This window comes from Saimiri boliviensis, chromosome 9 (genome assembly GCF_048565385.1).
Source record: "Saimiri boliviensis isolate mSaiBol1 chromosome 9, mSaiBol1.pri, whole genome shotgun sequence".
NCBI lineage: Eukaryota > Metazoa > Chordata > Mammalia > Primates > Cebidae > Saimiri > Saimiri boliviensis.
This window is the reverse complement of record NC_133457.1, coordinates 9,642,940-9,670,423: the sequence shown is the minus strand read 5'-3', so window position 1 is coordinate 9,670,423 and position 27,484 is coordinate 9,642,940. Positions and strand designations below refer to the sequence as shown.

At 37.1% G+C, this 27,484-nt stretch overlaps 2 protein-coding genes across 5 annotated transcripts in view; one reads left to right on the top strand and one right to left on the bottom strand.

The window, feature by feature from the left end:
* Positions 1–3,040, top strand: part of ACAD11 (acyl-CoA dehydrogenase family member 11) — a 133,671-nt gene extending 130,631 nt beyond the window's left edge. The window contains exon 23 of the mRNA XM_010335805.3: positions 1,670–3,040. The gene's annotated coding sequence lies outside the window, so the exon portion shown is untranslated. The remainder of the gene's footprint in view (positions 1–1,669) is intronic.
* DNAJC13 (DnaJ heat shock protein family (Hsp40) member C13) overlaps positions 1–27,484 on the bottom strand; it is a 124,582-nt gene that overhangs the window by 8,002 nt on the left and 89,096 nt on the right. For all 4 annotated transcript variants that reach the window (XR_012519109.1, XM_010335807.3, XM_003925076.4 and 1 more), the window contains 13 exons: positions 26,663–26,776; positions 24,593–24,709; positions 20,384–20,561; positions 18,515–18,606; positions 16,974–17,073; positions 15,130–15,204; positions 14,806–14,918; positions 7,478–7,647; positions 7,276–7,318; positions 6,785–6,958; positions 4,405–4,584; positions 3,899–4,039; positions 1,831–1,974 (listed from right to left, as the gene is read on the bottom strand). Coding sequence is in view for 3 of the 4 variants with exons in the window: in XM_010335807.3 (XP_010334109.1) it covers positions 1,831–1,974; positions 3,899–4,039; positions 4,405–4,584; positions 6,785–6,958; positions 7,276–7,318; positions 7,478–7,647; positions 14,806–14,918; positions 15,130–15,204; positions 16,974–17,073; positions 18,515–18,606; positions 20,384–20,561; positions 24,593–24,709; positions 26,663–26,776 (1,641 nt within the window). In the remaining variant the exon portion in view is untranslated. The remainder of the gene's footprint in view (positions 1–1,830; positions 1,975–3,898; positions 4,040–4,404; positions 4,585–6,784; positions 6,959–7,275; positions 7,319–7,477; positions 7,648–14,805; positions 14,919–15,129; positions 15,205–16,973; positions 17,074–18,514; positions 18,607–20,383; positions 20,562–24,592; positions 24,710–26,662; positions 26,777–27,484) is intronic.

The following is a 27,484-nucleotide window of genomic DNA, read 5'->3' as shown; positions in this document are numbered from 1 at the left end:
AAAGCATGAGAGTATCATAAGTAAAATGGGTACTATTCTTTGAAATACATACACATATGAGTATAAACAATACATATGTGGGAATGTGCACTAAACTAAGATAAAAGTTATTTCTGTGTGACACTAACAAACGTTCAGGAAAATACCAACTTAGTGACATCAATGTTCTTATCAAATATTTAACAAGCACCTCTTAATGTGGTAGGCACAGTGAACACAAAGATGAAAAAGACAGACTGTCTCTGAACAGTCTGTCAGACTTCAATCTAGTAGGGGAAACAGTGTCAAATAATTTTCTGGTAAGAATTAAAGTAGGGGTATACGTGGGGACCATTTGAGTCCAAGGGAGGGGGCACCTGCTTCAGCCTTGGAAAGAGGCAATAGTGGAAGTGATTAGCTGTAAAGCTGGTAAAGTAGCTTCCTATTTGGAAACTACTACAGGTCTTTCCTCCCCTCCCTTGGGTGTGGAAAGTGGATGTCAAGATTACTTTGCTAATTTCATTACCAGGAATCTTGAGGCAAGTCAAGAACAAGACAACTGCCTGCAAGTGGTGTGCAGGAAAGCCTTTGCTTGGCATTTAGAATACTCATAGGCAAAAATCAAGAAAATGCTTTTAAAAACACACCAGATAACGACTACAGCAATATATGCTGCCTCTCTTCAACATCATTTTAAATCACTTAAATGATCATACTGATAGAATGACAATGGCATGAAAAATGTTTCTTTACTGGAAACATACAAATTCAGTAAATTCACTACAGGAAAGCTGTAGCTGAAGTCAATTAAAAGCTATAGAACATTAGTAGGGGAAACAATCCAAATATCTATCAAGAGATGAATGAATAAACAAATGGGAGCATTTACATACAATGATATATTTAAACATAAAAATGAAGCATCGATAACAGATGACACTTAAAAACATCTAAGTGACAAGACAGACACAAAGGGTCACATACGTCCAATTCTATTTATATGAAATATGCAGAAGAGGTAAATCGAGGGACAGAAAACATATTGGTGGGTGCCAAACGTTGGGAGGAGGAGGAAAGGGAGAGTAGCTGCTGAATGGGTACGAGGTTGATGAAAATGTTTTGGAACTAGTTATGGTGGTATTTGCACAACACTATTAATGTCCTAAATGCCAATTAACTGTTCACTGTAAAATGGTTAATTTTATGCTATGTAAATTTCATCTCAATAAACAGAAATGAGCATTAGTAGATGGGGCTACATAGTAACACTGAATGAGGAACTCCTTAGAGGCAAAAATAAAAATAAAACCAGAGAGGAAAATTAAATTACTGAACAGGCCCAAAGTCAGCAAATACATGCAGGTGAAATAGATTAATACATATAGGAAAAACAAAGTCGCAATAAAAGGGGCAAAAACCCCCACTTTATAAGCACCAGAAAGAGGAAATGAAAACAAAAATGATGTTCTACATCTTTTAAAACAGCATTATGGGATAGTTAATGAATTTGGTTATTACTACCCATGAGTAACTCCTAGAGCTGAAAGTTAATCTTAACCAGAACTAAATGCTGCATATCCTATGCTAAAGGTTTCCAGCATTTTCTTCCTAAAATGTACAACATACCATCACTGTACAGAATAATACTCCTGAATAACTACTGAGTATATGATTTATGCTTTTTCATCAGTTATGATGCAGGTATGCAAGTTCATCCTTGGTCTCTGGATCTTCTCCAGTTACAGCCAACATAACCGTATCTGTAAGTGGAACTTGGACACCGGTATATGGATCACCATGGCTAAGACCCTGGATTTTAGGATACCAAAAGTTGCCTCTATGTAGACTCACCTGTTCTCCATACTGCAAACTTCGAGTCATTGCCTTGAGAGCTTTAACAATCTGAGCCTTAGTGGCTGCTGGGCTGTCCAGATTTTCAAGGCCAACACCTTCGAGTAATTTTAAGAGGTATGGAACCAAATCTGCTTTCAAAGCCTAGAAGAAATATTAAGCATATATAAACAAACAGGAAAAAATGCAAATCATCCACTGAAGAAATAATTTTACCCCTGGGACCATACCTGGAAGGCAGCCTGTTGCACCATACATATTCTAATGCCATATACAGATTTAAGTATCTAATGATACTTTCATTTAATAAGATCTTATTCTGTGCCATCAATCATTCTAAATGCTATATATCTATTATTTTATTCAATCTTCCATACATCTAATGAGGTAGGCACCATTATTATTACAGATGGAATAATCAATGCACAGAGGGGGAAAAATACATTCAAAATCACAGACCTGGGCAGTACTAAAATATGTATTTAGAGACAGAAAATACAGGACCTAGGCTTTTAGCCTCTATATTGGGCTGCCTGCTCTAGTATCACTGTATTAATAGGCAATAATCTCTGAAATATATTAGTATTTTTTCATATTTTCTTCAAACATCAATCTTTGTGGTCATCATACATTTCATATCAGCCTTATAAAAGCTAAATAATAATCTAGTATCACAATTTTTACTATCCATTCTGAAACTCAGAGGGAACAGGTAGAAATAAAAGACATTTAGTGAGTGCACCTTTTTTTCAGGTACTGTTCTCTTAACAACCCTCTGAGATAGTCATAACCTTATTTTACAGATGAGGAATCTGAGCATTTTAAGGTGAAATATCATGTCTGAGGTCACAGAGCCAACAAATGGTAGTACCAACTCCTATTGTTTCCTACACATCAAACTCCTCAAGCCAGTCATAAGTCTGAACCTCAGAGCATCTGGTATCTCCATGAGATGTACCCAATAGCTCTATTTGCCTCAATGAGGGGCCAGCGGTAACGGCTGAGAAGCTGAGAGAATGACAATAAAGATGCAGGGCCTTATATTCTGGCTAAGGATAGCAGATGTCACTTAGTCATCTGGCAGGTAATGGGAAACTACTGAACGGTTTTTAAGATGAAGAATGGCTCAGTTATATTTCAGAACTCTATTTAAATACTTTACTCTTTTATTGTATGTATTTATGAGAAATAAAGTGATGTGATGACACAAGCATACAATGTGGAATAATTAAATTAAGGTAATCGGCATATCTACCATTACAAATACTTTTCTGTGGAAACATTAAAAATTTAATCTTACCAATTTTGAAATATACAATGTATTATTAACTATAATCACCATACTGCAATACATCTTAAAAGCCTTATTCTTCCTAACAGCAATTTTGTACTTTTTGACCAGGATTTTCACATTCTCCCCACCCCCAGCCTCTGGTAATCACCACTCTACTCTTTGCTTGTATGAGTTTGTTTTACACTCCACTTACAAGTCAGATCTTGTGATATTTGTTCTTTGAGTTACATTTTGGAAATATCGCTTTTGCAAGTTTTTTTAATTTGTATCTTTTTTTGTTCCTTTAACATCTATCTACATGGATATTCACCAAGTCCTGCTTTCATTAGGTGGACAGTCTCTTTGAAAAAAGCAGTAAGTATAAGCATTGGCAGGTTTCTTAAACATGACTTAAGAAACAAAGGAATAAATAAACAGTAAATTTTTCGAAAAAGGATGAAGCACATTTTACAAAACAAGCTAAGCAAGCTAAGCTAAACTAATTGCACAATGGATAGCCAAAATTTAAATTTTATACACTATAAAAGTACTCTCAAGTTGGTAAGACTGTTGGCAGCTGGCCCCACTTTTCTTTATGTGTATATATACACACACATATTATACACACTACCGTATGTCTATGTACATACAAAATATAAAATTGTGCACATACAAATTCACAAGTTAACTTTCACCAACCCTAAGTCAAGGAAACCAAATCAGTACCAAGTAAGTAAAAATCTATTCGGCATGTTTGCTTTCCTAAAATAGTGCTAAATCTAGAAAGTCACTTACTTGTGCTACTAATTCACTCTGCTCCTTCTGAAACATTCGATTAATTGTTTCACAGGCTAGACCAACAGTATCTGCTCGCTTTTTCATTCCATTCATCAGTGGGCCAATGGTCTCTAAAGATGCCATGGCTCGAACACACAGCTAAGTGAACAGAAGAGAAGGTTACTTGTAGAGTAGCAGTATTTATATAACATGGTAAATACAGTAACAAAATGAGTAAAAAAGAATCCTTTATTTTCAGCTTAATAATGAACTGAACCAAATTCAATCTTTATTAATTATATCATCTAAATTTGTATTTATCAAATAAATAAATACATCTAAACTGGTATTTATCAAAACTATTTGTTATGGTAACCCAGAACTAATAATATACCATGTGGTTCATATGCAAAAAGACACATGGCAGAAAAAGTATTTATATAATACTACAACTTATATCAGTCAAGAAGATAGTACAGATAAAATTCTGGAGCTTATAAGCTACTAAGTGGAATCATCAATACCTCATTTTCAGACAAGACATGGATAACCCGAATGGCACTCTTAGGAATGGCATTGTTCCTATGATTCATCGCCTGGATAACTTTGGGAAGATGGCCCAGTGGTGGGACCTGATCTGCCAGCTGAGGTTGTGCATTGAAGAGACACACTGTTGCCATTGTTAAGGTTTCCAGGGTTTCTCCCTGCAGGTGTAAAACAACAACAACAACAACAACAACAATAAATGAACTATAAATTTATCATATAGTCCTAAAAATCAAATGTAATGTATTTGGTGTTCAAAACGAGGGATTCAAAAGTTCTAAGTGCTGATACTTAAAAATAGATTCATTAATCCTAAGAGAATGAACTTCTCATTTTCTTTGATAAAAGGCATGAATCCAAAGAACTTTAAGAATGTGCTATTTTAATCTAAGCACGATTTCACTAGGTTAGGTATACCAATTTCCATTGCAGGTTTAAGAGATCATGTCCCAAATGATATTACTAGAAATTTTTAGACAATGTTGCAGATATGTTACTGTCAGAACAATAATCCAGGAGGATGCAGAACTAGTGAAATGTTTTTCCCAGGTTCATTAAAAATCCTACTGTTTAACATGTCTGGCTCCTGCAAAGCACTTTCTAGTGTGGATAACAGACCTTCAGCTTATACCATTAGATGCACACATCTAGAACCATAATAAAATACATCTTAAATTAACATTAAAATTGGAATGTGTCCAAAAAGAAAGGTGATAGAGGAGGAAACTGCTATGTGCTTTCCCTAAGTTTTAGCTTAGGAGGACTGCATTTTCCAAGCAAACTATGTATTAGTAAAAATCCTATTAGAGGAACATGACTATGGAAAGTAACACTGGTAAATACTCGGCAAACTAATCGTGTTTCTAAAATGTTTTACTAAGCTAATGATAATAACGAATAACTTCTAAGCACTTGAACTGTGCCATACATTATGTTAAGTATTCTATATGTATTAAGTAATTAGAACCTCAGCCTCAGAGGTGGGTACTATGATTATTCTATAAATGCAGCAACTGAGGCAGTCATGATGTATTGCCCAAGGTCACAGAGCTGGTCAGTCAGTGGCATGGCTGGGACTGAGGTCCAGGACTATCTAACACACAACTTAGGCTCCGAATCACCTTATTCCGTAGCCAGCCTAATTCAACGACAATCATGTAGGTCAATTGTCTTCAATCTCACCAAAATATTAAAACTTCTGAAAACAAAAAAGACTTTGAAAAGCAAAATCTTTTATTTTTTTTTCTTTTGGGAAAAAAAGGGAGGGAGACAGGGAGGGGGAGAAGGGGAGAAGGAGAGGGAGGAGATGGGGGAGAGGGAGAGAGGGAGATGGGGAGGGGGGAGAAGGGGAGAGATGGGGGAGAGGGAGAGAGGGAGATGGGGAGGGGGGAGAAGGGGAGAAGGGGGGAGATGGGGGAGAGGGAGAGAGGGAGATGGGGAGGGGGAGAAGGGGAGAAGGGGAGTGGGGAGAGGGAGAGAGGGAGAGAGGAAGAGAGGAGAAGGGAGAGAGCGAGGGAACAGGGTCTTTTTTTTTTTTTTGAGACGGAGTTTCGCTCTTGTTGCCCAGGCTGGAGTGCAATGGCGCGATCTCGGCTCACCGCAACCTCCGCCTCCTGGGTTCAGGCAATTCTCCTGCCTCAGCCTCCTGCGTAGCTGGGATTACAGGCACACGCCACCATGCCCAGCTAATTTTTAGTATTTTTAGTAGAGACGGGGTTTCACCATGTTGACCAGGATGGTCTCGATCTCTTGACCTCGTGATCCACCTGCTTTGGCCTCCCAAAGTGCTGGGATGACAGGCTTGAGCCACCGCGCCTGGCCTGAAAAGCAAAATCTTATATACTATCAGGGTATTTGGCTTGCCAAACCAAGACCAAGGCTACCTTCTCACTTACTTCTGCTTCCCTGGTAGCCTCAGGTTTTGAGCACAGGTACAGGATTCAACCACACAGTTACTACTCTTCTGTCAAATTCTTTGACTAGGGTTATCCCTGCCATATACACAAAGTGGAGTAAAGCACATGTCCAAGCAGAACACTGTCTCAGAGGAAAACTGAACATTTTGGTTTCTCCTTAAAATTACATATTCATTAGAGATGTACAGTAAAAACCTTTTAAAGCTTCTGTAATTGCTAGAAATAGCATCCTCTCAATACAGATATCTCTAACTTTGGTTCACAAACATACTACAGAGCTTCACTTTTGAACATGATTGGCAAAAAAATGATTAAGGGGCATATGTGAATTTAAATGCGGCTGCTATACTGAAAGAGATGGCCAATTCTTAAGTCATCGTCTTTGTGAGTAAGGTCTAGTCAACAAAGTCTTTGAAATGTTTTGCTGATGACTCAAGCTTACATGAGGATTGTTCTTCTCTAGGAGCTCAGTCAATTTTTCTAATAGTGCAATAAGAAATTCTCTAGGCTTTCTTAGAACCCAGGCTGGTTGTGCAATAAAGATCCTCAAGAAGACGCCTCCAACAGCAAGTTCACCCTCTGCTTCTCCAAACACCACAGCAAAATCTTCAGGCAACTTTAAATAGAGAAAGAATGACAGTCAAGTCACCTAGAAATGCACACCATATTAAAGAATTATGTTAACCAGTCCACAAATAGCCATTAATATAATCAAATTATGAGTTTTATTTTTTCCTAATAAAGTTCAGAAAGGGTGTTCTTACTAACTTCAAAAGTTTAAATACTCCAATTTGTATGTTTGAAGCCTTATTTTCCAGGGGGAATATTCGAGAGTCTTAATTACAAAGTAGTTATAAGTTGGCATTAAACTGACTCAGTAAGAACTTAAATAACTAAACAGAAAATAAGATGTAAAATAAAAGTGTATTTTACCTTCCAGTTTGCTTCAGGGTTGTCCTGCTGATTTTTAAAGTGCCTTGGGGAAGAAAAGGGATAGCTATCAAACTTCAGTACAAAATACATTTTCATTAACCTTTAGCATAAGTTTTAGGGGTGACAGGCACAGTAAGAAATGTTTGCCCTTCCCAGTGATCTTATTTAAAGGCTATAAATTATTACCATTGTTTTTACTTACTCTAGCATCATTTCCCTAACTGTAGTGGACACTTTATCTCTGGAATTATCATTCCAAATTAACTCAGGATTTTCATGAGTTCCTTCAAAAATATGAACAGCAGCTTCAGGATTGTCTCTCATAGCATCCATGAAAACGCTTGGTAGAAATTTCATTAACGTAATTCGAACCTATACGAGAAGGTTTGAGAATGAAAAAGACACCTACTGGAAACACCTCAACATTTCATTTGTTTGCATTTTGCTAATTAGGTAGAATATCAATATAATTTGTGTTATGACTTATGTGGGCCATAACCATTACCTACAAGTTCTGGTGTAGAAAAGACAATCCTTGGTTTACGTAAAGTTACCTTCAAGTTAAGACTCACTATGACCTGATCCTACTTACCTATCAAGTTCAATTTCTCTGTTCTGCCAAGGTGATCAAAAAAAGGTTTCCTTTTTACCCCCTGCCTCGGTATCACCAGTATGGTAAAGTTCCTAGAGCACACCTTGTAGGTCTTGCCTTACATATGCAGAATGCCCTTAGCCAGGCTAGTCCCTTCCAACTCTCCCTTATAGCCCCTGCCCAAACTGATTTTTCTCATTCTACCTCTTACAAGTATTTTCTAGTGCATTTATTTTACTCTATGCTTTATGTTATACAGTGTCTTTAAAAAAAAAAAAAATTAAAAAGCAACTTTTACTAGAAGCCGTAATTCTTAACCAACTAATACAAGAACAGAAAACCAAATACTGCATGTTCTCATTCATAAATGAGAGTTGAACAGGGAGGGAAACATCACACTCTAGGCCTGTCAGTGGGTAGGGGCTAGGGGACGGATAGCATTAGGTGAAATACCTAATGTAGATGACAGGGTTATGGATGCAGGAAACCACCATGACACACGTATACCTATGTAACAAACCTGCACGTTCTGCACATGTACCCCAGAACTTAAAAGTATAAAAATTTTTTAAAAGCAGCTTTAAAAAATATATATCTAGGATGGGCGCGGTGGCTCACGCCTGTAATCCCAGCACTTTGGGAGGCGGAGGCCAGTGGATCACGAGGTCAAGAGATCGAGACCATCCTGGTCAACATGGTGAAACCCCGTCTCTACTAAAAATACAAAAATTAGCTGGGCATGGTGGCGCATGCCTGTAATCCCAGCTACTCAGGAGGCTGAGGCAGGAGAATTGCCTGAACCCAGGAGGCGGAGGTTGCGGTGAGCCGAGATCGCGCCATTGCACTCCAGCCTGGGTAACAAGAGCGAAACTCCGTCTCAAAAAAAAAAAAAAAAAAAAAAAAAAAAAAAAAATATATATATATATATATATATATATACATACACACACACACACACACACACACACACACACACACCCCAACCAGACATTTAAAGCTGTATTATGGGAAAAAAAAAGAAAAAATATATCTAGGACACAGATACAGACAAATTAAAAATTAGTGTGAGGCACAGGGACAAAGGGGAAAATGAGGGTTGGGAAAATGTTTTTCCTTTAGATCGTCACGTTTATCTCTTCTGTGTCAAATTCTGGCTTCAAATCTTATCTTATGGAAACCCTCTTGGTCCAGTCTGTCTTACTCATTGCTTCTATTTCTCAGGCCCTGGCACATAGCAGATGCTTAAATACCTGAATTAATGGACGAATATGAAGTCAGTACACAAAAGAAACATGAAAAGCTCCATAAAGTGCTAAAGATATACTATAAATTCAGCTCTGAACTTCCTAGCAGCCAATGAACTAAATTTCAGTTACGTAACAGAACACCCACAAAGTAAAAGCATGTCAGCTGCTTCAGAGACACCCAACTATTTCTGGAAGAAAAAAGTAATTTCTCCTAGGGTTCCCATGGGAGGGCATTTGTTATATATTAAATAATACCATCAAGGTGAACTCAACAAGAGGTTTCACAGGTTTATTTCTTCCTATATTCCCTAAGTATGATAAGAGTATCATGCTGGAATATAATTCAACTCTACAGAGCAGGCGTCCCCAAACTTTTTACACAGGGGGCCAGTTCACTGTCCCTCAGACCGTTGGAGGGCTGCAACATACTGTGCTCCTCTCACTGACCACCAATGAAAAAGGTGCCCCTTCCCGAAGTGCGGCTGGGGGGCTGGATAAATGGCCTCAGGGGGCCGCAGTTTGGGGACGCCTGCTACAGAGGACAAGAGAAGTCAGAGAAAGTTATTATTCTTGGTCATGAGCTCCCTGAGCTTGACCTGCTCACTGTGGTGTATCTTCCCCTAGTAGCTTATTCTCACAAAGACCAGAGAAATACATGTCAAAGAAGCACCTGAAAGTCAGAGCAGAATTTAAATGCCCTTTATTTTCATTTTCTCACGGTAGAGCTAAAGACAGACATGCTACCCAGAGTCATTAAGTCAGTGATCTGTGATCCATAAAAGAAGATTTTTGTTCAGAATATCATGCTGCCATCTTGCTATACCAGGCCAATTACTTCACCTTTAATACAACTGCTTGTTTTTTATTTATTTTATTTTTAGAGTCAGGGTCTCACTCTGTCACCAGGTTGGTGTACAATGGCGTGATCATAGCTCACTGCAGCTTCGAACTCCTAAGCTCAAGGAATCCTCCCTCCTTAGCCTTTTGAATAGCTAAGATTACAGGCACACTACCATGCTTGGCTAATTTCTAACTTTTTAAGAGATGGAGGTGTTTCCACCTTACCCAGGTTGGTCTTGAACTCCTAGCCTTAAGCAATCCTCCTGCCTCAGCCTCCTGAACAGCTGGAATTACAGGCATGAGTCACTGTGATCTGACTGTTGTGTTTAAAGTTTTTAACAAAATCATATTCTGAAACATACTTGGCTGTCTAATAAGAATCACTGTGAAGGTAACCTAACACTAACAGAACATTGTTGAAATCATTCTACATAAATTTTGGGGCAGATACATCTGATATGTCGTAACATATTTCATTATATACTAGCATTTAAAAGAACCCCTAATAGCTATTTTAAAATATTTTATAGCTTGAAACAAAAATTGAAATTTTTATGGCAAGCAAGATAAATCTGAAGTAATAACCTTTCTAGAAATGAACCATTTATATACTTGTAATAAGCTGTATTTGTTAGCATCTGCTACGGAAATCATCTAGACCAGTTAGATGAATTTCAAATGTCTTATTTAAGAGCTATATTTATGATTATTATCAAATTGTAAGCAAACTTTAATTTTACTTAGGTTAACTGTCTTAACCTGAGTCCCTTCATTTCTAAATTTAATCTAACCTACTGTCATCCAATACTTTTAAAAAAAGTACATTATTTGACCAGCTGTACAAAATCAAGTCTCTTCCTATTTGATTTCTGAGAATGCTTCTTTAGCATTCTAATTTAATTCAATGTAATGAATGACCCAAGTCTATTCATCTGTAAAAAGCAGTATTAAAGCAAAGCTTACCAAGATGTTTAAAGCATTTCAAATGCTAAGAAGTACGTAACTTTATTACTCACTGGTGTATATAATATTAAACATTTGAGCAAAAAACTTACATAAGGCAAATACTTTGGCCATAAACCTTCAGTTATGTTCAGGTTATTCAGCTATTCTAGAACAGGGGTTGGCAAACAGGGAATCTCATCTGGCCTGCTATCTATTTTTGTATACAAAGTTTTGCTGGAACACAGCCACATCCATTTGTTCATTTACTATCCATGGCTATTTTCCTGTCACAACAGAAGAGCTCAGTATTTGTAACAGAGATCACATGGCCCACAAAGGATAGAATATTGACCATATGGCCTTTTGATATAGTTTGGCTGTGTCTCCTTCCAAATCTCATCTTGAATTTCCACGTATTGTGCGAGGGACCTGGTAGGAGGTAACTGAATCATGGGGGCAAGTCTTGCCCGTGCTGTTCTGTTCTCATGATAGTAAGTCCTTACGAGATCTGATGTTTTAAAAAGGAGAGGTTCCCTGTACAGTTTTTCCTCTTGTCTGCCACCACGTGAGACATGCCTTTCCCCTTCCATCATGGTTTTGAGGCCTCCCCAGCCACGTGGAAATGAAAATCCAATAAACCTCTTTCTTTTGTAAATTGTCCTGTGTTGGGTATGTCTTTATCAGCAGTGTGAAAACAGACTAATACATCCTTTATAGAAAAACTTTACTGGCCCAACTCTACCTCACACCATGGATAAAAATGAACTCAAATGGATCAAAAACAAACATAAGAACTAATACTATGAAACTGAGGAGAAAACATAGCCATCTTTCTAACCTTGCATTAGACAACAATTTCTTACACATGATCTCAAAAGAACAAGGTGAACAAAAGAAACTGGACTTCCTAAAAACTTAAAATTTTTGTGCTTCAAAGGGCACCACCAAGAAAGTAGAGAAACAATCAGGATAATGTTAGAAAATATTTGCAAATCCTATCTATAATAAGGGACTAATATCTAAAACATATAAAGAACAATTACAACTCAATAATAAAAATATAAATAATCCCAATTTAAAAATTAGTGAAGAATGTAAATAAACACTTCTCTTAAAAAGTACAAATGGACAATAAGCACATGAAAACATCATTAGATACCAGGGAAATGCAAAACAATGATTTATCACATCATACCTACTAGGGTGGTTGTAATAAAAGATATAACAAGTGTTAAGAGAAGAAGAGAAATGTATTGCTGGGGGAATGTAAAATGGTATAGCCACTTTGGAAAATAATCTGACAGTTCCTCAAAAGGTTTAGTACGTTACATATGATCCAGAATTCCACTAATAAAAACACGTGTCCACACAAAAACCTGTACACAGACGTTCACAGTAGTGTAATTTAGCAGAGACAAAAAGTAGAAACAATCGATGTGTCCACCAAGATAAATGGATAAGCAAAACATGAAATATTTGGCAATAAAAAGGAATGTACTAATATTTGCTACAACATAGATGAAAACATTAATCTAACAGACAGAAGCCAGTCACAAAAGACCACATATAGTATGATTCTATTTATACAAAATGCCCAGCATTTGGCAAATCTATCCAGAAGAAAATAGATTAGTGTTCGTCAGGTGCTAAGGGAAAGGGGGAGTAAGTGACTGCTAATGAAAATAGGGTTTCTTTTTAGGCTGATGAAAATCAAACCTAAAATTATGGTTGCTTAATCTGTGAATATACTAAAAATGGCTGAATTGTACACTGGGTATGTGTGAACTGTATGGTATGTCAATGATATTATTAGCTCAAGAAAACTGTTATCGCCAGGCGCAGTGGCTCAAGCCTGTAATCCCAGCACTCTGGGAGGCTGAGGCGGGTGGATCACAAGGTCAAGAGATCGAGACCATCCTGGTCAAAATGGTAAAACCCCGTCTCTACTAAAAATACAAAAAATTAGCTGGGCATGGTGGCACGTGCCTGTTATCCCAGCTACTCAGGAGGCTGAGGCAGGAGAATTGCCTGAACCCGGGAGGTGGAGGTTGCGATGAGCTGAGATCGCACCGTTGCACTCCAGCCTGGGTAACAAGCATGAAACTCCGTCTCAAAAAAAAAAGAAAAAGAAAAAGAAAACTGTTATCAAAATGGGGAGAAAAAAAAAATTGGCCAGGCATAGTGGCTCACTCTGCAATTCCAGCACTTTTGGAGGCCAAGGCAGGTGGATCACTTGAGCTCAGGAGTTTGAGGGCGGCCTGGGCAACATGGCCAAACCTTTCCATCTCTACAAAAAATATAAAAATTAGCCAGATGTGGTGGCACGTGCCTGTAGTCCCAGCTACTTGGGAGGCTGAGGAGGGAGAATGGCTTGAGTCTAGAAGACAGAGGTTGCAGTGAGCTGAGATTACACCACTGCACTTCCAGCTTGGGCAACAGAGCCAGACCTTGTCTCAAAAACAAAAAAATTTACTGACCCCAGTTCTAAAATCTCTTGCAGTTAAGGAGCTGATACTTGTGGTTTTTTCTAGGCAGAAAATTTCAGTGTAAAAACAGTCAGCTTGATAAAATTTGTCCCTCATGTATTTCAAAGATCAGAAATATAAAATTGAAAAGTTGTCAATTCCAGTATTTAAGCATCTAAAACACTGCTGAAAAAATATCTAATATGAGATATTACAGTTATGTGCTACCTACCTCTAGATTTAAGAAAACTCAATATTAAATATCAATATTAGCTATTTTATAGACCCTCCTGTAGGCTTCCAAATGTAATGTCCCTTGTCTCATCAACCCTGCTGAAGACTATTATTACTGAAGTAAAACTGTTTCAGGTCCTATGACAGATTCTCAATACTGAGATTGAAAGATGAAGCAAGAAAATCACAACTGAATCCAGTTTGTTTTATTAATGTAAAAAAAAAAAAAAGTTTTAATTAGCCTTGGTCTTTTTTTTTCCAAACTGAACTTTACATGGAGGCACAATGTATACAAGGGAAGCCACCCTGGCTTTAGGTGGAGGTAGGGGATCTCAGCCTCCTCCTTACCCAAAGTGCCTTTGTGGACTTGCTTGAATAATGACCCCTAGATATCAGTCCTAATAGGCTTCAAAAGAATCACTCTGGAAGCATGTTAAGAATAGACTTCTGGGCCCCACCCTAGATCCACTGAATCAGACTCTGGGACTCCTGAGTCTTTACTTCATGGTTCCCCCTGTGATTCTGAGGTGCTGCTTTGTGGGCAGACAGAGGATGCTTTAGTGAGCACTACTTGTGAAACTGATTTAGTAACAAAATAAAGGGATGTTGATAACACTTGTGTCTCAATGAAATTCTATTCAACTATTGTTTTAACAGGTTCCTGCTCTCCAAACTGAACCAAGAGATTATCTGGTTATCTCCAGATATGGAATAAAAGATCTCCCTGCAGAGCTGGGAGGCAGAGGTGTTGTTAAATTCATGTCCCTATAATAATTCACTGCTGAGGGTGGCATGTCCTTAATAATTCAGGTATGGAATGTAAAAGACACAAACCACCACCCCCACCAGGTATTTCCACATGCCAATCTTTGCATTTTCAAAGTCTAACTTATCTTCTGTCATAGTCTTGATATACTTTTAGTTCTCTCTGTGAGGGAGATGAACAGTTTATCACCATAATCCAAACAGTCTCTTAAGACTTTTCAATTCCAGTACAGGATTCCCTGACTCTAGTTTTCTCAAACAGTGTATGATATCCTGTGTAGAACATCTAGTTAACAATTTCAGGCATGTCGATTTTCCAACTTTCATATCAAATCATTTCCTTGTCCTCACCATCTCAGTTTTAGTAAACTTTACGAAATCAGCATCAAAGTAACAGAGCTTTAATAATTAATTTCCTTTTAAGAACTTATTTTGTGCCTACCTTTGGACCTATTAGCTTATCTGCTGTCATTTTGGCAAAAAGTTCTGCTGTTTGGGCTCGAACCTGTGGATGTGTTGAATTGCAGAACATATCCAGTAAATAGATCAAAGCTCCTATGAAGGAATAAGAGAATTAGTGCTGATATTATACATAAAGAATTTGACTTTTCTACTCAGAATTCATTTTCCACCGTATTTCAACTCACTGTAGTTTAAAACTAAACATTCCAAAGCAGTTTTCTAGTTTATCAGACTGTACGATGCAGCTTAAAATAAGCTTCATTATATGGTACATGACTAGCTAAGAAAGCACTCTATACATTACCCTTTGCCATTGCTTCTTTGATTATTTTTGTACTTGATGTCAAAGCATAGAGAGTTTCCAGAACAAGCTGACGACCTGCAGAGTAAAAGACATTTCAAGGAATGTATTATCAGGTTAGCTTGTATTTACTTGGCACCAAGTCTGTGCCAGGTACTTAACTAGATGTTCTGCACAGGATATCATATTTAACCTTCATAATAACCAGCGATATAAGTATTTTCATGGCCATGTTATAAGTGAGGAAGCTGAGGCCCAGTTTAACCTGCCCAAGCTCTCACGGCTAATGAGTGCTATAGCTGAGTTTTGTATGCAGGTCTGACTCCAAAGTCCGTACTCGCAAATATTGTGAAAACCTGCCTCCTATCGCATTGTTCACTGCACATCCCAAAATCTTCTAATTTCCTGATACCCAGAGGATACTCTAATCAGGCATCTAAGATTTTTACTTGGCACTACCATCTTGGGGGGAAAAAAGTAGAAAGTAACAGTCATGAGACCAGGTTTCCATTCTAAGACATAATCGTATCCTTCTGGACAAAGAAGATACAACTATTTGCATATGCAAGTATACATATTATATGCAAGTATAGTTTACTGACTTAACTCTTCTAGAATCGAATGAGAATGACAGGTAGCCAAAGGAATAACGTGCTGGCAAATAAGGTAGAGGCTGCAAAGTATTAGGCTGAGATGAAAACAATAACAGTAACAATGTACCTGAGCAAACAGTACAATATAATTTAGTCTGAAATCTCAATGACACAGAGAGTAGGCTGAAATATCTGGATGCCAGCTATTTATAAGATTAAAACATTTACTGGACTATATAAAGTTATACTTTCAAATTATGAGTTCCATCACATTATTTTCTTCACCAACCATTTGAGTTTTGCATCGTTTGAAGTCTCACAAAGCTAGTGTAAACCAAGAAAAAAGAAAAACCAACTAAGGTTGCAGGTATGATAAAAATAATCTGCAAATGACTTTACAAAGCTGCCATTTTAAAGAGCTATTTCAAGCATATTCATGTATTGAAGAAAAAAAAAAATTTCCACGGAAATTCAACTAAATTTACCAAACATAAATGCCAAACATAAGCAAGCCACTGGTATATAAGATGAATGACAAGGTTCCTACTGATAAGGAGGTGGATAGACATGAAATCAAGATTAACATGACTTCAAAGGGATTGGCAAGGCCAACTAAGCAATGTGTTCTGAGGGTTATTGGTGAATTTGGAGTTACATTGTAGTTGCCTACAAACACAGTATTTCTGCCTTTGAAAAGCAATCTTAGGGTTGGTTTTAGCACAACTACAAACTATTAAACTAGATAATTTTATAGTTTCTGAGGAACCAGATTAGGGTGGGCTGTATTTAGGAAATAAGGTTGGTATATTTTTTAAACCACCTTGATATTTTCTTATTAATATCAAATCAGTAAAAGACAAAAGTACACGAAACTGAACACCAAGCTGAGTACGAGGCCATTTTTATCTTTAGCATGTTTTCTGTCATCCACAATTACTTCATAAACCATGAAATTTTAGTTAATTCTCAATTACTCATGTGTAGATTTCAACAAACTGAACATCTCAGGTTATTTTCCATTGGTTTTGGATCTCTCTTACCCCCAACTTTCAACTTTTGACAGGGAAAATGCAAGACAGTAATCTATGTGAAACATAATTAGGAAGACAAACCTAGTGTAAAGAACACTTCAAAACTAAACTTCTAAAACTAAACATAGATGGCATTTGTTTGAAGTTTTATATCAACAATGCAACAACTCCCTTCCATAGGCTGATCTTGCTGTGGTTTCCCAAATTACATCTGTATACATACTTGATGGCAATGAATGTAGAAGAGCCAATAAACTGGACAAAACCATTGAATCAGCAATATTGTTGACACAGTCTTGATTAGATGTCACTATATTCACTACCTGAAAATTAATCAAAGGATATTAAACTTTCAGAAATAATTTTGAACCTAAATCAAGTGATATAGACTATACAAGTGAGACAAATGCTTGGGGGACAAAACAATTTTTAGATAAGAGTTTAATTTTAAAAGATTGTCTTCATTACTTTAATCTTTTTGGAAATAATACCTTGAGGTTTCTAAGAAGCCTTCAATCCTATACCCATACATGCTCCAGAACTAAGGTATACGCTGCAGTGTTTTCCGATTACAGATTCTGAGTACGGGCTGGTAATCAGGAAAATAATGATTCTCACTACTAGGACTTTCTTTTAACTTTTAGAGGAAAAAAAGTAAATGTCTTCAGTACTCAGCACAACAGATCGGGGTTATCTTTCCATTATAAAGAAACAAGTCCGCTTTTCTTTCAGAAAGGATGATCACTCAAATCTTTTAGAGTATGTATCTAAAGATCATTGGTCAGCATCTCATGCAACATATCCTAGACTTAAAAAGTTACAAAATGCTTGAAGGAATTACGTAGGGAAACAAGGTTTTCAATTTAAATAACTTGCTTCTTAAGCTTTTTGACCAATTTCAAGTTTTTTGTTCTATTAAAAATCTGTTTTAAGCCAAAATTTTATCTAAGAGTATGTTACACAAATTATTTGTAAACCACTTATTTACTTGTTACTACAGGGTTGCATTTGGTGTTCTTTGTAATAAACTGTGTTACAATGAACAAGATCCCAAAAATAATCCTGGGAACTCTGGGTTGCCTGGGAAACAACTACCTATGACTAGGAACTTCCTGCTTCTCTCAGAAGGAGAGGCTACATCTAAACAGCATCCCATGGGACCAGTGGCTTCAATATCCTGAATAAGGGGACTCCAACTTCTCTTGGACTCTGAAGACCCACAGTGGTTTTTTTAGGCAACTCCTAAGAGCAGCACACCCAGGTGCCTGTCTGTAATCTTCACAGAAAAGGTAGATTTGTATTAGATTTGGAAGAAGGGAGATCAGCTGAGAGGGAGGGACACGGATCACTTCTCTAGAATGCAAACCCAGAATATGCAGCCAACAGATAATAGCCTCAATATGTTTCTCCGTGGGAACACAGGAATCAGGGAAAACCTGCATCTTCATCTTGCTGATGTATGGCTTCTAAGCTTTCCCAGTAAAGCCCATTCCTTAACCCACACCTGACACTGTATAACACTATCCTAAGCCCTAATGCATGACAGAAAGAGAACCAGTTTGAACAACATTGTGCAATATTCACTTTTCTAACTGAACATGTTAATTCAAATTTCAAAAACACAGTGATGTGGCTTAATAGGCAAAATAAAAAAACAAAGAAGCATACGTCAGATAATGACTGATCAAGACTCAAATTACACATGGTAATTTGAGTGGTAAGTGGTAGGGAAGGTAACATGCTTTAGTTCAAAACATTTTTTACCTCTAAAGCCAACTGCTGCACTTGACCAGCTCCATGAACTCGGAGAAGAGAAAATATCAACTTAAAGTGCCCAATGCATTCACTCTCAGAACCTAGACAGTAAGAATAAAATGGTTTTCTATTTCCAAGAGATGTTTCAAATTATATAACTTCAGAAAACCAATATACACTGTTGTTTACTTCAATTTTAAGTCTCTGATAACCCTTTCTAAACATCTATGACGTGACGTAAGTGGAGGAACTCTAAGCAACAAGTCTTAAAAGGCAAAAAGGGATTAGAGCTTCTTAGGGTTATTTGTTTTCATTCCCACCCCCACCCCTAACCCTCAGGATAAAAACAAGAGCTTTATTAAATAAAGCAATCCAAATATAGCTCAAAAATCTAAAGTATAAGGTAATAATTTTACTCTTTACCTGCAGACTTCACGGTTATGCCCTCAACCAAATTATATTTTGGGAGACTCTGACATGATTTGGCTTTTAAATAAAACTAGTTAGAACTCTGCCACTTAATTATAATACAAACGAATTGGTATAAATACAAAGCACTCCTTGTGAAAATATATAAAATGAAATGGTATTTCCATTCCTACCTACCTCAAATCCTAATCCCATATATTTACTGCCATTTTGTCGCTATAAAAACATTAAACAAGTTTTGTTCAGCATATTCTTCCTCTTCCATATGATAGAAAAACATACAGTGTAATTCGTAATCTTTTGAGGACTCTTAAGATAACTCAGTAGGACTCTTCAACTTAAAGAGTCTGAGAATATTCTATAAACACGTTGCTTTTAAATTCATTTTCAAACCACTTCTTAATGGGGAATAACTGTCAAAAGGCATCAATGACACACACACACCATACTTCTAAAATACAAGAGAGAGTTAATTCTAATTAACTTTATAGATACTATGAGAATTTCTGTGCAGGCCTCTCTTCAACTTTTTACAAGTTCCAAATCAATAGTCTGCTCTACTACAATTTCTTTGTAACTAACATACCACTAGTAATATTCTACACTTTGACAACTTCAAACAATACAAGACAAAGTTTTTCTCAGATTTTATAACACTGTCTTTATTAACATCCCAATGTACACCTTGTGAATGAGTAGTTTTCCCAATAGTTAATTACTGTTGGTTATTTTATTTTAATAACTTTTTGGCAATAACCCAAAAGTCAGAATTTCAATAGTACTTTAATACATGCTAAGAAGAGCAAAAATGGTCCTGAAAGATAATGTTCAGTGTTATTGAAAAAGACCAAGTAATTTAAATTGAATTTGCATTATTTTAGGTTTATATTCTCTATTTATTATCGAGTTGAAAGAAGTTGTTAGGTTTTCACTCATCCATCTCCCTGAAGTCAGGCTAGAGGAATATTTTTGGGCATGTCCTCTTTATGATGCTGAAAAGTAGGAACTCTCACCTCTTTATTTCAATTTGTATACACCAAAAACTTCAGGCAGTTTTTCAAAAACACAAGTGCCCATATGCTCAAGGCACTGGCTAGGGACCATAAAGGAGGCAAAAATTAGATCATGTATTAAATAAATCTAATTCAAGCACTTATGTCATCAATGTAAAATTTTATACCATCAAACTATTCAATTATTCTGCCTTTTCATCTCATTCAGACACACTTTCATAAAGATACGAATTTTTCTAAACATGGTGCCTTGACCTCTCTCCTCAGCTTACCTTTTATTGTAAAAATATTACAGGGTCAATTCCCTGTAATGTTATATTAATACATTATAACCAAGTATAATTTTCCCCGAGTTTCCCTGATAAAATTTGATTACTGGAATTTTCAGGGCTCCTGTATTATGTGGGTCTTACTGATCAAAGGTGTAGTTACATACCTGGATTATATTTTATGACATTTCTCAGAGCCTCCAAAGCCATTTCTACTCTCGGTAAGCGGTCTCCATGTTGCTCTGACTCCACTTTTGCAGCATGTGTGATGGCCATGAATGTGTGCAGGTACTGGGCCTGGGAGCCTATATAATCCAAGAGACTTGCAGCAAATGCTTTTGGAACCTAAATCAAAGCAGATGAGTATTTAAAAACGTGGGTTCCCTAAGAAACAATTTAACATGATTAAATTATACATACATATGAATACACCTGTGCATTATGTGGGGGAAGGGGGGGGTGTAGAGAGCAGAAAACATTGGAAAGTATTTCTCAACTTCCAGAGATCTGATGTACTCCGATTAGTATCTCAGCATAACAAATTCAGAGGTAAGAATACCTCCTCCCTTTATCAACTGAAGTAACTGATAGTATGATACAGAACTTCTAAAATTTGATTGTATTTTTATAATTAGAAGTTATATAAAATTTAGAACATAAATTCAAAGGACAGTTTTCAAAGGGACTCCACAAGTCATTTAACTCATTCTGTTTAACAGTTATTTACATATATATATACACACACATTATTCTGTGCTAAGTGATATACATTATGGCTTAGTAAATTTTTCTTCTAGGAGTAAACACGAAAACAAAGCCTCATTTCTTTCCTTTTTACAAACAAATCAACCACCAAACCCTCTTTGCCACCTCCTACAAGCCAGGTGCAGCGGCTTGCACTTATAATACCAGTTACTTGGGAGGCTGGGACAGCAGGACTGCTTCAGTCCAGGAGTTTGAGACCAGCCTGGGCAAGATAGTGAGACCCCCTTCTTTAAATAGAAAAGAAACAAAAAACACAGCAAAAACTTCCTATGTGATCCCCAAGTACTCAGAAGAAGCTCCTCAGTTGCTTCTGGAAGTGATTAGGAATCATCACAAAAGATGATCTGATGTGACTTCAGTCATCTTCTTAAAAAAAATCTTTATTTTCAACCTGTATTTTCTCCTAATATTGGCCAGAGGAGGCCTCGTGTCTGGTGGTGTAATATCCCCTGTGGTTAAATGAGCCTATAACTGGCCTTGTACATCCATGAGGGACTAGTGAGTTAAAGGTAAATAAACATGACCCAGTGGGGTAGCAGTAAGCATAAAATATGAGGAACAGCTGGGCAAGGAACAATTTCTTACTCATAAACTTCACAAAATTGAATTCTTCAACAATCAAGATAAAGAGGTTCACAGGCTATCAGTGGTCACCCCATCACAAGCATTTGGTATTATTTCAATGTATACATTAGATATAGTGTGGGTTCAGTTCCAAATCACCAAAATAAAGCACATTTTTTGGTTTCCTAATGCATATAAAAGTTATTTTTATAGTTTACCATGGTCTACTAAATGCACAATAGTATTATATCTTAAAAAAAAAAAAAAAAAAAAAAAACCCATGTACATACCTTAACTAAAAAATACTATCCTCAAAAAAACAAACAAACAAACAAAAACCATACAGCCTGGGCGCCGTGGCTCAAGCCTGTAATCCCAGCACTTTGGGAGGCCAAGGCGGGTGGATCACGAGGTCGAGAGACGGAGACCATCCTGGTCAACATGGTGAAACCCCGTCTCTACCAAAAATACAAAAAACTAGCTGGGCGTGGTGGCGCATGCCTGTAATCCCAGCTACTTAGGAGGCTGAGGCAGGAGAATTGCCTGAGCCCAGGAGGCGGAGGTTGCGGTGAGCCGAGATCGCGTCATTGCACTCCAGCCTGGGTAACAAGAGCGAAACTCCGTCTCAAAAAAAAAAAAAAAAAATACTATCAATCATCTGAGCCTTCAGCAAGTCAATCTTTTTGCTGGTGGGAGTGTCAGCTTGATGTTGATAGCTGCTGACTAAGCAGGGTGGTGCTGCTGAAGTTTGGGTGGCTTCCCAAAGTAAAACAATGAAGTCTGGTGTATCCAATGACTCTTCCTTTCATGAAAGATTTCTTTGTAGCATGTGATCTGATTGACAACATTTTATCCACAGGAGAACTTCTTTCAAAATTGAAGTCGATCCTCCCAAACTCTGCTGCTGCAACTCAGTTCATGTAATATACTAAATTATTTGTTGTCATTTCAACAACGTTCACAGCATCATCACAAGGAGATTTCATCTCAAGAACCACTTTCTTTGCTTATCCACAAGAAGCAACTCCTTATCTGTTTAAGTTTTATCATGAGATTCCAGCAACTGAGTCACATATTCATACTCTCCTAACCAGTTCTCTTGCTAGTTCCAGCCCATCTGCAGTGACTTCCTCCACTAGAATCTCAAACTTCTCAAAGCCATCCATGGGGCCCAAAAACAATTTCTACAAAACTCCTGTTGATATTTTTTACCCCTCCCATGAATCTCAAATGTTCTTGGGCATCTAGAATGATGAATCCTTTCCAGAAAGTTTTCAATTTACTTTGCCCACATTCATTAGAGGAATCACTATCTATGGCAGTTACAGATGTAAGAAACGTATTTCTTAAATAACAAGATGTAAAAGTTGAAACTACTCCTTGACCCCTGCGCTGCAAAAATGGATGCTGTATTAGCAGGTATGAAAATATTAATCTCCTTGTACATCTCCATAAGAGCTCTTGGGTGACGAGGTGCATTGTTAATGAGCAGCAGTATTTTGAAAGCAATCTTTTTCTCTGAGCAGGTCTCCACAGTGGGCTTAAAATATTTGGTAAAACATCATAAGCAGATGTGCTGTCATCTAGGCTTTGTTGTTCCATTTATAGAGCACGGGCAGAGCAGATTTAGTTTTATTTTTAATAATTTCAACTTTTACTTTAGATTTGGGGGTACATGTACAGACTTGTTACCTGGGATACTAAAGTTTGTGGTATGACTGTCACCCAGGTACTGAGTATAGTACCCAATAGTTTTTCAAACTTGACCACCCCCTCTTCCCTCTAGTAGTCTCCAGTGTCTATTGTAGCCACTGTTATGTCCATAAGTACCCACTGTTTAGCCCCCACTTACAAGTGAGAACATATTAATCGTAATTCTTAAAGTTCCTAGGATTTTCAGAAGGGTAAATGAGCACTGGCTTCAACTTAAGAGTCAGCAGCTGTATTAGCCTCTACGAAGACAGTCAACTTGTCCTTTGGAGCTTTGAAGCCAGACATTGATTGTTCCTCTGTAGCTAAATGCTAGATGGCATCATATCCCAACAGAAGGCATTAGAAACTTGTAGTGTAGCGACCTTCAATTATCTTAGACAAGTTTCTGGGTAACTTGCTGCAGCCTCTCCATTGGTACTTGCTGCTTCACTTTGCACTTTTATGTTACGGAGGCAGCTTTCCTCCTTAAACATCAGGAACCAACCCCCTTAGCTTCAAACTTTTCTTCTGCAGCTTCCTTACTCTCTCTCAGCCTTCACAGAATTAAAGAGTTAGGGCCTTGCTCTCAATTACCCTTTGTCTTAAGAGAATGTTGTGGCTTATCTTCTATCCAAATCATTAAAACTTTTCACATATCAGCAATAAGCCTGTTTCAGTTTCTTATCATTCATGTATTCATTGGAGAAGCACTTTTAATTTTCTTCAAGAACTTTTCTTTGCACTCATAACTTGGCTGTGTGGCACAGGAGGTATAGCTTTCGGCCTTTTTCAGCTTTTGACAAGCCTTCCTCATCAAACTTAATCACTTTTAGCTTTTTATTTAAAGTGAGAGACTTGCAACTCTTCCTTTCACTTGAACACTGAGGCCACTGTAGGGTTATTAACTGGCCTAATTCCAATATTGTTTACTCTGGGAATAGGGAGGCCAGAGGAGAGGGAGACTGACGAACGGCTGGTTGGTGGAACAGTCCAGAACACATACACTACTGATGAACTTCATCATGTTGCTATTATTAATTGTTTACGTAAGACAATAATAGCAACATCACTGATCAAAGATCACCATAACAGATGTAATAATGAAAAAGTGTGGAATACTGAATTACCAAAATGTGAGACAAAGACATGAAGCGAACACATGCTGTTGGAAAAATGGTGCCAACAGGCTTGCTTGGCACAGGGTTGCCACAAACCTGCAATCTTTTTTAAAAAAACAAGCATAGTAAAGAAAGTGCAATAAAATGAAGTTTGCCTCTATACAGTGTGAATAAACTAGTAACTTTCAGTAACAAATAATCAAAGGTATCAGATAAAATTAAAAGCAGAGAGCTTACCTCCAGTTGGAAAGTAGGGACTTCATTATACACCCTAACAAAAATCTCCCCTACAATAAGTTCTTTGGCATGATCACTGTAGACAAATTCTGATCCATAAGTTTTGTCACAATCACCCTTTTTAAAAGATGAAAACAGACTATTAGATGTAAATCTATCCATGCTCAGTTTAATAACTTAACAAGTAAGTCAAGAGATCTATGTATTTTCTAGAGGAAAAATGTGGTGTGATACATGTCACAGCACTTAATGCAATGTTAATGTTAATAACCAATAAAATGACTTTGGAATAGGCGTTACGTTTGGAATGGAATTACGTTATGATTTTTTATTCCAAATATTACTATTATTAAGTCATTTTAAAATTTCAAAGGATCACAGAGGTCAGCTAACAAAGGTCTTAGAGGCAGAGTTTATGAAGCAAGCATGACACTTTATTTTTCTCCCTCAACTCAGCAGACATCAGACCTAGTAAGATGAAGGATGACAGAGCTGAGAAATGAGCATATTTGGACTGGGTAATACACTTAACAAAAGTGCTGGGAAACAATCTCTGATTAAAAAAAAGGGCAATTATATAGTTGGAAAAATTAAGTTTTCATTTAAGGAGAAAGAAAAAGAAAAGAGGAATGGGAGAAAAACAGTCCTAATGAAGATTAAGACTGAAACCTAAAGGAGTTTAGGTTGGACTAACATATCATATGAAAGTATACAATAATGCTAAACAAAGAGAAGATGTTCTTGTGTCGATTCTGGTAAAAGATAATGTATAGAAGGCCGAGTGTGGTGGCTCACGCCTGTAATCCCAACACTTTGGGAGGCTGAGGCAGGCAGATCACCTGAGGTCAGAAGTTCGAGACCAGCCTGACAACATGGAGAAACCCTGTCTCTACTAAGAATACAAAATTAGCTGGGCATGGTGGCACATGCCTGTAATCCCAGCTACTTGGGAAGCTGAGACAGGAGAATCGCTTGAACCTGCGAGGCGGAGGCTGCGATGCGCTGAGATCACGCCATTGCACTCCAGTCTGTGCAACAAGAGTGAAACTCCGTTTCAAAAAAAGAAAAAAGAAAAAAAAGATAATGTACAGAAATGTGAGACCTTTTCTCCCTAGCTCTGCAATTCTCAAAAATTTTATCTCATAAAGAGGTCAAGGTGACTAAAATGGAATGAACTCAAAAACTCTAAAAAACTGAGATATGACAGTAATAGTTACTCTAATTTCCAAAGCCACAAACAAAATTATCTTCAAAATCATCAAGACTCAACCATCTAGCGTATGGATCATCCAGGTGTTCTCCTTATTGCCAATCCTACTGCTTTTGTGTTTTTCACGGCTTAGTAACAGCCTCTCTGCTAGAAAGTGGTAGGGTAGAAAAAAATCTTGTTTTGATAACGGAAAGCAACTTTCACTTACTAGGGAAAAGAGGCTGAAGTGAACTAAAATAAGTTTTCTGGGTTCAAAAACTGGTTAAAATAGAAGACAGCTGCCAATAAATGGTAATAACAATAAAAAAAATCCTTACATATAACTACATACAACACAATGGTCTTCTTAAATGGGCCAAATATTAGGCGGCAGAAAGCCAAACTGATTGACACTAAACTGAAAAATAGAGGCTTGCCCTTTTTTTTTGGAGACGGAGTCTCGTTCTTGTCACCCAGGCTGTAGTGCATTGGCCTGATCTCAGCTCACTGCAACCTCCACCTCCCGGGTTCAAGCAATTCTCCTGTCTCAGCCTCCTGAGTAGCTGGGATTACAGGCATGCACCACCACACCCGGCATTTTTAATTTTACTTTTTATTTTTTAACAAAAAAATTTTAATTTAATTAAATTTTTGATTTTTATTTAATTAAATTTTTCTATTTTTAGTAGAGACAGGGTTTCACCAGGTTGGCCAGCCTGATTTCCAACTCCTGACCTCAGCCTCCCAAAGTGCAAGGATTACAGGTGTGAGCCACTCCACCTGGTCTGAAATAGTGAATTTCTGTTCTAATCAATATTGCTCTATTTCCAGAGCTTCCATCAGAATAAATTACCCAATGAATTTATAAAACAATAACATACTTTTTTAATCATGTTTTCTTGTTGGGATTCAAGAAATTCAAGTAATTCTGCTCTTGTAGAATTGTTCCATATCAAATAGGGACTTTCTGTGTTGCTGTTAAGCATCTTCAAAATCTAGGAGACAATATTACTGTTTTATAACATTTGGTGAAAAAAATTTGACATTATCACTTATTAAAAATGTCTATTATATGCCAGACACTATAATAGTTAGCTATAGTATAATGGACTTCAATAATAAGTATCTCAATAATTCTAACAAGTTTGTTAATATGATCCATTTTGCAGCTAAGAAAAACCAAGGCTGCATATTGTTAAATTATTTGTCCCCAGGTCTTACAACTGGTAACTGGTGAAACTGGGATTTGAAATTGAGTCTGACTTCAACATTCTCAAAATCTCTGTGCCATGGTGAAATTCAGTATTGTTATGTTAAAGTATTTAATAAACACACTGTGAGTATAAGCTTGTAAAGAATCACAACATAATACCTTTACACACATGTATTTGAAAAGAAAATCTAAGTCTTTAAGAAGCATACCTGTACGAAGGGAAATAAAATTTATGGGGACAAAGTCAGATTTTCTTGACCACACCCTCAAAGCTGTGTATTAGCTCTGCAGGCATAGATTATGACTACTTAGGTATCTAATGTGCTTTCCTATTGCTGAGCTCTCCTCAATTATAAATGTAAACACAGACATTTCACAATTCCTTGAATGTCTGAATAAAGATCTTTTACTTTTACAGAGGTCTACTGTTAACAGGAAAACAGAGAAATATGACCTCCATCTTATACAAAGACATACAAGCCTTGTTTTC